The sequence below is a fragment of the Myiozetetes cayanensis genome, unplaced genomic scaffold, assembly GCF_022539395.1.
Source record: "Myiozetetes cayanensis isolate MyiCay16 unplaced genomic scaffold, myiCay2020 scf2-11, whole genome shotgun sequence".
Lineage (NCBI taxonomy): Eukaryota > Metazoa > Chordata > Aves > Passeriformes > Tyrannidae > Myiozetetes > Myiozetetes cayanensis.
Window position 1 is genome coordinate 58,257,113 of NW_026087411.1, and position 12,002 is coordinate 58,269,114.

General features: G+C 40.5%; 1 protein-coding gene across 1 annotated transcript in view; it reads left to right on the plus strand.

Annotated features, from left to right (window-relative positions):
- The window catches only part of SGK1 (serum/glucocorticoid regulated kinase 1), a 73,106-nt gene that overhangs the window by 37,774 nt on the left and 23,330 nt on the right, over positions 1-12,002 (plus strand). The window contains exon 3 of the mRNA XM_050315443.1: positions 10,851-10,926. Coding sequence (XP_050171400.1) covers positions 10,851-10,926 — 76 coding nt within the window. The remainder of the gene's footprint in view (positions 1-10,850; positions 10,927-12,002) is intronic.

The window sequence follows — 12,002 nt, forward strand, 5'->3', positions numbered from 1 at the left end:
TCTGTTTGTGTACAACTTGATTGTTTCCAAATTTGGGTGGGTTAGGATCATATGCTATCATTTCACTAAGAATGCTGCTTCAGTTTCTTGGAGTGAGAAGCACAGGCTCTTCTTGGACCAAAGCCACAGTTCACAAATCAATTAATCCTGCTGATGGCCTTAGTGTTAATGATGGGTGACTGGTTATGCTACACCTGCTTTAAAGTCTTGTTAGAGAGCTGGATAGCAGATGATCTGCATGCTCAACAAATCTTTTGAAGGAATGGAAAAACTGAATCTCTGATTCTGTAAGTGCAAGTGGGAATTTTCATCAGAGATACATAGCTATGAATAAGCATTCACATATCTGATTAGGTAACTGAATGCAAGCAAATACTTCTGTGGAAAAAAGGAGCAACTGCCTTCCAAAGTTGCAATGACTGTTGACACTTACTATTGTGTTAAATATTTTCCTATTTAACAAGTCCCATTTTTGTTGCTGCTATGACTAGAGGTAAAGTGAGTTGGAAGCAAAAGTATTAACACATCCAAAAGTCCTGTTTTGGTGCTGTAATGATTTGCAATAAGCAGTGAAATATGCCTTGTCCTTCCCTTACTCCTCAAAATGCATGACTAGAGACAGTCCACAGCAGCAGAGGCTAAGGATCAACATATATGCTCAGTAGATATGCAAATAGTTGGATATTAAATATTCAAATAGTTGGTACTGAAGCTTTATGTCAAACCCTTGTCCAGCCTTTCTGTGCAAGATCAAGTCTTGTTAATGATCACGGCACCAAATATCAAGCTGTCAAATGTCTGGAACTAAGATCGCATGCAAATGCAAAGGCAGACTGCAAGGACCACGAGTAACTTTCATTCCTTCCTTAGAACCCATCTTATGGATAGCAACTAGAGGAAAGAAATTTGGGTTACATCTGATTTAAACAAGGTTCCAGACACACTGGATATTGCTGCATGGTTGACCAGTGTAAACAACATCCATCCAGATAAGAATTACATTCCTGTAGAAGTTTATGGTTTAAGTCTCTCAGTTTATTTATTGGGTACAATGAAGTTTTAGAGTTCATCTACACCAACAATATCCCAAAGTCATGTCTTCATGCCAACATGCATGCTTATACTATCATATGAGTAGTATTGCAACTGGGATGGCTGACAGCAAGAGCAGGGAGGGATAGGGTGCTGGACACCTATGCTGCCCGGCCAGCCAAACTCGGGGAAGTGTTGAAAAATGATCCCAGTATTGTTGACAGTGGGTGAGCCCGTACTGAAGCTACTCAAAAGATGTCTTAAGTGCTTTTGTGGCCCAATGCCATTACACTCCCCAGTGCTGGGAGCTTCCTTCAGGATAGAACCATTGTTGTGCAGGTGGGGGATACCTCTGTGACTGGCTCTGATTAGGTGGACATGCATCGCATACAGAGCTCATCTAACCTACATGAGTGACATAGCCCCTTTTGTCTCCTGCCATAAGAGCCAGAAGCAATCCACTGATAGGAGCTAATTACAGCCCTGACACAGCAATAGCCTATTTGTTTCAGTAATTTCAGTGTCTATACCTGTTTCTAAATGGCAATTAACAATCACTGCCCTCATTATCAGGCCAGCATCTCTCCACCTCCACCACTTCTTGCAAAATGTGGTTGTAGAATAACATGGGCTTGTAATAGCTGCATATAATTCCATTTCAAGTTTTGCACATGGGCACCATACAGCAATGGTATTATTTAGACATCCATTTATATTCCCTATATGGCTCAACTTCAATGACAAAAATAAAGCTTTGCTTCATTTCTTCTTCTGAATATGCATGCAACTACATTGCAACTGTAAATGAACGTAAGTAAAAAAGTACAGATTTTACTAATTTGCTTTCTTTCCCTGCAAACATTTGTAACAGAGGTCTCACTCCTGAAGACAGAGTGAGATTTTTCATTGTTTTAAACAGAAAACAAGATTAGTTCATAACTATGGCATTGAGTTGCCAGAAATTATTTGAAATATGAGTTCAAGTATAGCAGAGGTAGGCAGTGACTTTCCAAAAACATTTTGCTTCTTATCAGACTCATTTTTTTCATTATCAGGTTAAATGATTGCTTAGCAGGGAAAATGAAAGGGAGAATGAGGGAGGTACTTAAAACAAGAAGGATCAAACCTAAGTACAGTAGATAGTATTTTCTTATAATAATATGTTCTTGACCTTGCTGTCACAGTACTGAACCGAAGTATAATGGAAATATCAACACTTCACAGTCAGTAGGACATTGAAGCTGTCCCTACAGCAAAGGACATTTGGCTTCCTCAGGATATGTACATCTCAGGCAATGGAAATGGAAGTCTTGATACAGCAGGACAGTTGAGTGCACCATGCACTTGCTACTGGTGGGTCAAGGTACTTGTATGGTCCTCCATCACCCTCACCTCCTGTTCTTTGGTCAAGCATATCTGCTCCTCTTCCTGCATAAATAAGTTTGTGTTCAAGACAAGATTAAAGGATGTGCCAGCCAATGTCCTTGCACACAGGGAGAGAGATGTCTGTAGAGAGCTTCCCACCACTGCTTTCATAGAAACTGCACAGGGCTGGAGGACATAAGTCTTAGGCTGTGGTGGCCTTTGGGGCTGCAACAGGAAACCTGGCCACTACCAGTCCAAAGAACACCTATAGGTCTCACAGAACCCCTCAGACTTGTGATTCTTTCAGCAGCTGTAAATCACAGCTGGTTCAGTGTGGACCCTGCACACAATTGGAGCAGTTATCCTTCACTTCCTTTCACCGAGCTGCAAAAACCTGGGGCTGCGCTAAAACAGAAGTAATTATTCGGAAAGAAATTTAGCCCTTTTCCTGGGTAATTCACCCCATTTCTGAGCAAATCCCATACATGAAGCTTCAAGCACTTGTTAGTCCTGTTTCCAGGATTTGAGATCCACTGTCTGTCTTCACTGAGTTCAATCCCTTTGTAACTGAATACATGGAGGAACTACAAGCTTTAAAAAAGGATCCCCAACTGCTTGATGAGCATCAAGAAAATACACAGAAGAAGTTGCTTCTCCACTGGTATAAAACCCACTGTATGTGTCATAAGAATGTATTAGGGGACATCACTTCATCATGAAAATTAATTGGAGGATTGGAAACCAAAGCCTATTCCAGATTCTTTGAACTGAGATTTGTGTTTGAAAAAGTCTTCAAGCTCTTTGTTATTTAAATTTTCCATCTGTAAAATTGAGATAATTATCCAATTAATCCTTAGACTCAGTACTCCAAGATATCATATATTATCAATTATCTCTCGTTCATGGAAGGCATCCATTGCTGCTTATGGTCACTGCTTTCATTTCTTCCCGAGTAAAGAAAAATAGAGAACAATATAATATTGCAGCAAGTTTTCTGTGCTAGTGCCTAGGACAGAGTGAGGATATATTCAAGAAGGTTTGTAAACTGTCTACACAATAAGCGCACTTTGTATCTGAAGCAGAATCTAGTAATATCTTCTCCCTGGCAATATGTGGTATGTGACTGAACAGTCAGAGAACAACCGTCTCTTGAGGTACATGTGTTTGTTGCTGAGACATGTCACTTGCCCATCCATGGAAAAATGTTCCTTGCTCAGGCCACAAGCAGTTCAAAGAGCTGGGAGCATGCAAAGCTCACTAATTATTTCTGAGGCTTTACAACCAAAGGCAGAGAACTAGTTCAGGCAAAGTGAGAGCTGACTACAACCTTTGTCCAAATCTTAAACCAAACCTGAAGTAAATTCAGTTAGCATTCACTTTCCTGCACTCCTTGTTTTTAGATTAAAGTGGGATAATATAGAATTGAATGACTCTGCTCTGGCTGGAGCCAGCAAGGACCAGAAAGTGCAGTCTTGTGACACGTTCAGTCTGATTCCTGGAAAACAAGTGTAGTCTTGCTAGATATCCACAACTCCGAGAGACCCTATGAACATGTGGAAGCTCTCTCCACTCTGATCAACATAGCTTGTTCATTCTGAGGGTTGTGTCAGCTCTGCATACAGCTACTTTTTTACTCCACTGTTTACTTAAAAGTTAAATTCCACATTCAAAATTATTTCAGACATATTTTACAATTTTTATTATAGGATATGATATATTAGTTTGTGATAGTTAAATTCTAGTCATTAGTTTGGCCTCCTTAAATCTACATAAAAAGATAAAAATGGCAATGAATCCTATTTCTGATAGTCCAGACATGAGTGTTATTTCTGTAACACTTTGCCCTATTTTGGAAAACACAGCTACTGTTAACTAAACGTTGGTTGATTTTTTTTTTTAAACTTGATTTAGGATATAGATACATGTTATTGTGAGTCAACTGTGAGGGCTTAAATTTATAGCTCTGTTTGCTACTTTATAGGAACTGTACGTGTTTCTTTCCATGTGTCAAATGCAAGATTGTTTAACCCTCGATGAGAGGGCCATGATGACTTCATAAAAATGAGTTTGAGAGTCAACTTGACCATGGCCTAAAAATATCTCCCTGGTAGAGCACCTACTTGTAACAAAAAGCTCTTGAAAGAAAAGACATTAAAGCATCCTGTGACTGGAAGTTCAAGTAGAAGTAATCAATAAGAAAATAAGTGAAAAAAATGTTGAGCAAATAACTCGTATAAGGAAGGGTGGATTTTCCACTGCTGGAAATCTTGATGTCAAAACCAGGCATGAAATGCCAGAGGTAATGGGGGTGAGGCAGCAATATACCCAGCAAGATTCTGTAGCCACATTATGCAGAATACCTGACAAGAACATTGTACCATCTACTTCAGATTCTACAGTTATTATGACTGTAACTCCAAATTCTCACATGCGCCTGCATTTCAAGCATGGTCTGGCCTCAGGATTCCTATTCAGTCCCATGGAGCAAAACACAGACATGAATCTGAATTCAAATTCAAACTCTTTCAAAACCTGAGATAAAAAACCTTGGATCTTATATTCTGGCTTTAATGAATTTTTAAACTAGGAGAGAAAAATGTGGCTTTAAAAATAATTTTCTATTCAATGTTCTCTTATTTTCACCACTAGACATAAATAAAGCCATTGGTTGCTTTATAATGATCAGTCCAAATGACATTTATATGCGTTGTCTGGACTAACGTAGTTCTACTGCAGAAAAAGTGCAGGTAAAATTTCATGTAAGTGTAGGTAAGAAAAGTGCTGATTGTCACTGCTGCTTGTCCCATGACTTTGTTTATTCAAGAGGAAGGATTCTTTCAGTAAGTGAAAGGGTAATGTAGCTACAGCTTGCTGTACATGCATACATACATCTGATTGGTGCAGCATTTACACTGCGCTGCAGGTTTGCAGTTTTATTGTCTCTGGGTCCCTGTCCTGCGAGCTCACAACACAGTCCTTCAGCATGTTACATCAGCTGGTCCCATTCAAACAGATCTGTTTCCTGACATCATTAAATACAGCTCTGGTTTGCACTGTTGAAGGCAATGAATCATAAAAGCTGTGATTCACAGAGTGTTGTTCAGTTATGTCCCTGAGCTTGGCTTTGGTCCTTGGTTCAAAAACCCAGTTAACCCATTTTCAAATACATTTAGCCCAGTCTGTCCTTCTGAAGACAAATGCATCTTCTATCTCTTGTCAATGGTCAAGGAACCTCTGGAATAGGATTATGTTTTTGCAGATTAGATGGGAGATACTCAAATAGCGTGGACCTGAACCAGTTAGCTACAAGTTTTATAATATTTCATGCAGTTAGTAATTCTCCTATTAGATCTAAAGCCAGCCTTTTGTTCTCTGCTCTGAGTTTTTAGTACACCAATAATATCTGTATCTCCCTACCCTCATAATCTCAGTAGAACAAAACATTGTCACAAATAATAAGGTCTCTCCCAATTTGACAACTGTCAAGGCAAAGTCATGATATTTAATGAAAATTAAAAGTTGCAGTCCGAATAAAAGACTCCTTTAATGAAATGAGGACATTTTGTCCAATAACAAACATCAACATCAAATGTTTTTTTATAATTTAGCAAAGATGTGATAGGAAATTATTTGAATAAATCAGGACCTTCACTCAGATAACACCACTGATATTTCAGCAGTGATGAAGCACTCATGTAAAGATATCTAGCTTTAAAGACTGACTGTCTTTAAAGAAATTTTTAAGAAATTTTAGAGTCACCAACTTTATGAATATTTTCACTTTAGGTGAGCATTTCACAAACATACTACACAGAATTAATGTATGCTTGGCCCTGTCACATTCTGATATTGTCCTCATTGGAAGAGATTGTCTACAGGAATGAAGCTGTGAATTTGAATAGATTAACTGTCGTAAAGAATTCAGTGACTTATTTGTATAATTGAGAACCTCAAGTGAAATCAGGATATTCATTTTCATCCCATTAGCAAAAAATATACTGGATCTCATGTCTTATTGTTGAATAAGATAGATCTTGTGTCTTGTTGAATAAGATAGATCCTCTATAGGATTCCACAAAACAGCAGTGAAGGAAGGTAATTAAAAAAATTAATATAATTTTGTATCAGTGAGCAACATCTTTTCTTTCTAATACAGAATGATTGCGGTATTTAGTCTAGGTAATGCATTGTGCTTCTGCTGTTGGTATTAATGTCCTCTCAAGTGAACAGACCATGCAGCCATTTATGAGCTCTTGCTGTTAAGATGTTCAGCAATGTAATAATTAACAATGTTGATGTGTAAATTAAGCTTCAGAGTTGAAATTGCTTTTGCAATGAATGAGGCAAATCACATTTCTCTGGTTCTTGGTTCAGCAGAACAGGTGAGGACTGGCTGAAAGCTAAACATAGCAGTAGTCCCTCTACAAGCGCATGCATTACAGTCTTAGGTCACTTCTAGACCAGAAGTGCTACCTGCCTTGCTAACGTTGTTATTCAAGTAATAACATGTCTTCCTTAAACTGTCTCCTTTCCCCTTTTTTGGTGCACTCTGCCTGTGGCATCTTGCTGTGTGCAGTGGAGGAATGCGAATGCCACATCACAGCAAAGGAGGAAGCAGTTTCCCCAGGTCTCAGCTCCTCCAGGACTTCCACAGCCATAGAATCACAGGATGGTTTAGGTTGGAAGGGACCTTAAAAAATTATCTAGTTACACCCTCCCTACCATGGGCAGGAACACCTTTCACTTGACCAGGGTGCTCAATGCCCCATCCATCTTGAACACTTCCAGGGATGGGGCATCCATCACTGCTCTAGTAATCTGTTCCAGTGCCTCAGCACTTCCACAGTAAAAAATTTCTTGCTAACACTCAACCTAAACCTCCACGCTTTCTGTTTAAAGCAATCACTAGTAAAAAGTCCTTCTCCAGCCTTCCTGTAGGCCCCCTTTAGGTACTGGAAGGCTGCTATAAGGTCTTCCCAAAGCTTTCTCTTCTCCAGACTGAACAATTCCAACCCTATCTAGCCACAGAGACACTTGTATGAATGTCTGGATGCCCTCAACCATTCCCATACTGTGCACCAGGAGAAAGACAAGATTTTTCAGTGTATCTCATTAAATATTTGAATCTCAATGGCCTTTTCTATTTGTTGGCCTAAACCAAGAATGGGCAGCCAGTCTGCCTACCTTATTTCCAGTCTTTGTTTTAAGGGTAGCCTCCAGGCTGAGGACACACCAAGAAGTGTTACAGCTGAAGAAAAGTGTGTGCCTAGGTCAAAAGGAGTAGAAAAGGAAGTGATGTAGCTGGTATTTTATTAAGTATTTATAAAGACTGCTGTCCTTTTACTTTCTAAAACAAGAAAAAGCAGGATCCTGCACGTGGCATACATGCACAAAATATATAAAGCACTGAATTTTAGCCAAAATCAGTATCTAGAGTGTTGTCTGCACTTACATATGTGTATGTACTTCCCTTTATCTTCTTTCAATGACACTGTGATTGGAAAAAACTCAAAACATAGCCTAGTACTGTTAAGTTTTGCTTCAGATATAGACCTTTAGTTTACCTCTTGCAAATTGGAGGCTGTAGTTTTCCACAGCTGACTCCTAGGGCAAGGCTTAGTGGGAGCAGTCCGGTGTGCAGCTGGGCTTTCAGGGTCACGTTATTGGAGTAAAAGAAATGTGGGAAGCGAGAAGTTGTGCTTTGTGCCGTGAAAGAATGTGCTGTTTTATAGAGACTCACTATTGTATGGATATTGCTTTAAAATATTGCTTGACCTGCTGAGGTCTTATCTGCTGTAAGTGTACTCAGCTAACATGAAGACTTGGCCACTGGCATTAAATTATTTTTCTCCTTTGCCCTCGTTTAACTTTAAGCTTGAGTGATGTCAGCTAGGGAACAGACTTAATCCAGCATTTTACAAGCACCATGATAAGAATATTCACTGTCACAAATGAAAAGAAAAACTTCTTCACTGAAACTGTTATTGAATTGAACTACAGAATGGGTAGTATGTGAAAATAATCCAGGAAAACATACAAAAGAAATATTCTCCATATAACAAGTGGACTCTCCTTAAGGATGCCTCACTTTTTGAGAGCCTCAATTGAAACAGAAGCATAGATGTAAAAATGGAAGGTGTGATTGAAATGCAACGGTACACACAGACAATTGTGAAGAAATAAAAGGAGAAAAAAAGGTGAATTAACAAAATTATTCAAAATAATATGGTTTTTAGCAATATCATATACAATTCAAGTAGGCACACTTAGTGCTAAAAGAGCTCCACAAGCTATTTCAAACTAGGCTTCCTACCCATTTGTGTGACATGTGTAACTAGGGTTCTCTGTGTTTCACAAGATTTAATGCATTTACCTTCCCACCCCTGCAGTGGAATACTGAAGTGTATTCCACAGCCTGCAGACTGGCACTCCGGAGTGCTGTGAGGTTGTCGTCAGCTCCGTGATGTGTCTCTAGCTGGCATTAACATGGGATGAAACACAAAAGGGTGATGTTGCTGCAGTGGCAGTGCCTGCTGTGAACCCCTCTTCTGTCATCAGGTACAAATGGCCACCTTCACTCTCACTCAGCACTTCTCTTGGTTGACGGATACCCTGTTGATTCAGGCCCCTTGATAAAAGCTTCCATTGCCTTTACTTGTACATGCAGGACACTGTGTGTGCATAAGGTGAGGGAGAGGTGTGTGTGTGACCCTGCAGGGGGTCACTGCTTTTAGTGCTCTATTCCCTTCTGCTCAGTCCCTCTCTAGTACCTGTTTAGCATAAATTTGCTTCCCTGGGACTCATTCCATGTCACCCATCTGTACAACTTCCCAGATTTTTGCCTTTGCAGAACTCTGACAGCAATGCTTCCTGTTTCATGGCAGTGTAGCCAAGAGCTTCCATTTTTACTGGACTCCATTAAGGAACAGAGTTTAGGGTTTGTAGCATTCAGCATTCAGCCTTTTCTTGCTCGTGGACTTTGTGGACAACTCTTCTGTCTTTGGTATGGTGTCTCTGCCATATATAATGTTTTGCTCATAAGTAAAGATGTACTTTTCTGTAGGGACAGATTGACGTCTAGTGTATTCTTCCTTAAATGCTTTTCCCTATGTTTTCTGAGCTTGCATTCTTTAATCATCAAGCTTTGCAGCAGCCAGAACAGTGGCTGCCCTCAATACCTCTTTCTTCCAAGTTATTAATCATGTGCTTAATCTCATGAATAAAAATAATCAGAAATATGCAACCAGAAAAGTGAGCCACCTTTTTAATGTTTTGCAACCTTTTCCATCCTCCAGACAGTTTCACACCTGTTTGGAGTGTGTGTAATGGGGGGTGATGCTGCTATTTGAGTTGGGAATCTTTTGAATGAAAGTATTTCTTAAACTAGTAACACAAAGAAGAGCACAGCTGAAAACTGAGTGACCCACCAGAACTCCAGACTCACACTGACGAACTCTCTAGTCCTTCAGGACTGCAGATTTTGAGAACAGTGCATATATATGAAGAAGCACTTTAGCTTTGATGTTCACAAGAAAATGTCTTTGGACACCAGAACTTTTTGCCAAAAGACAAAATTCCAGTGGGAATTCTTTGCATTGTTCTTCTGCCGCACCTTCTTTGCTGTTTGACTGCTGCTTCCCATCCTAATGCTGGATGCAGTGTTTCAGTAGGATGGAGAGCCTGGGAAATGCTCTGGGATAAATAGGGTTAGGAAAGCCGTAACCCTGCTGACTGACTTCACCCTCAGATTATCACCCAGAAGCAGCACCACTGAGATCAGCAGCTGGTACCTTTATGAAAGTGGTGCCAGAGGACAGTCACACTCCTAGTTCTGAAAAAATCTTGCACAGCTCTGATCCAAACCTCATGTGTGAGCAAGAGACGTCCAGAGGGCAAGCAGTTAGATGTACTGTAATAGCAGGGATGAGGAGGAAGTGTTAATTGAGAAGGAGTCCGTAGCTCCTGCATTGGCGATACCTCAGGTGAACAGATTGTACCTGTGCATCCCTCTACACCAAATCCCATCATTCTTAAGGTTGTGAATGAAAGACTGGGCAAATTAGGTCTCCACAAACAGCCCCATGTCAGAAGACAGACCTGCTGGGACCCTGCCCATCTATTTCCTTTCCCTTCCCCTGCATCAGCAGGGCCAAAACAGGAGAATGGGGCTGACCGTCTGGTCCATGGGTGTAAAATCAGTACACACTCTTTGAATGGAAAAATGCAATTTGAAGTACCCACAGAGCCCTTTTTTTTTTTTTTTCTGAAAGAACACAATACCTTGCACCTCATAAGTTTGTCCCTGATTATAAAAACAGCTGGAGGGGAGCTTGCATGGTTGCCTGAAATACGTTCTTTGAATGGAAAATAATTTTGGTCTTAAGTGTTGTAAAGCAAACCACATCTCAATAGGAAGCTATCGTGACCTCATGTTTTCCCTCTGTGTTTTTCAGATGAAGGAGCCCCACAGCAAAGGAGATTCACTGCCCAAGCCAGAACCCAGGACCCTCTGGGGTGGTGAGGAGGCAGGTACGGGTAGTGTGTGGCAGGGTGGGCAGCGGGGCTGAGCGGGCAGTGCACTCTCCTTCTGATGTGCCTTTTTTCTGTGCTGAAGTGCATTGTCTCCAAGCCAAGCTTAACTGAAGGATGTTTTTCATGTCAAAAGGAGATGTAGGCTCTCACTCACTGCGTGTTTGCTGGGCAAAAACAACAGCAGCAACAACGACTCACTTGCGTGCAGGATGGTCACAGCGCACAGTGAGCTTCACAAAGGCTCCAGAGTAATTATGCCATGAGATAATGAGGAGAAACAACAGAATTCTAGCAGATCTGTTTAATAAGCCATCAGATGCACTTCAGCATTGACCTGCTGTGTGAGCAGAGCTCTCTTTAGCTGCTAGCAAGAGTCATGCAAATGAATCCAAGGGCAAAAGTGGCCACTTGGTGACCCCTGATCTGTACAAAGAAGAACCAAGGACATGAGTGCTATGCACAGAGAAGCCTCAGTAATTTTGGCATAGATAGAATAAGTTGAATATGTTGAGCTCATATGCATTCTTCTTACTCTGTGTCCTTTGTCTTGGGGTTTTGCTTTTTGGGGGGGATGTGGGGAAGTTTTGTATGCTTTGTTTGTCTTTATTTCTCTTTGCCTAATCATAATCTTGGATCTTATTTACAAACGGGAAGTGTACCAGATTAACTTGGACTGTTGGTGCTGTGGTTGGACTACATGTCAGAACTGCATTTAAGTCGAGAAAAAAAATATCCCTAAAAATGCTGTGACAACACAGTGCAAATGTCCCAGTAAACATAAAGTGCTCCTATCATGACAGGAGCTGTCAGATCCTGAGGCAGATTTCACTTGAATGTTTGGGGGATTTTCTTCCTGCTCTCTTTGCTAGTTTTGCAACTGTCCCCCTAGGAAAAATCCCAGAAGTCTCTGTCCCCATTAGGAAGAAATCTTTTCTTTCACTTCCTCACTTTGATTTTGAGCGCGTAATGCTCTTGGTTAATTTCCCTGACCTATTACCAGTCTTGGCTTCTACACATAGAGATTAAATCCTGATCTAGATGATGAACTTTTATTACACGAGTTTAGAAATACA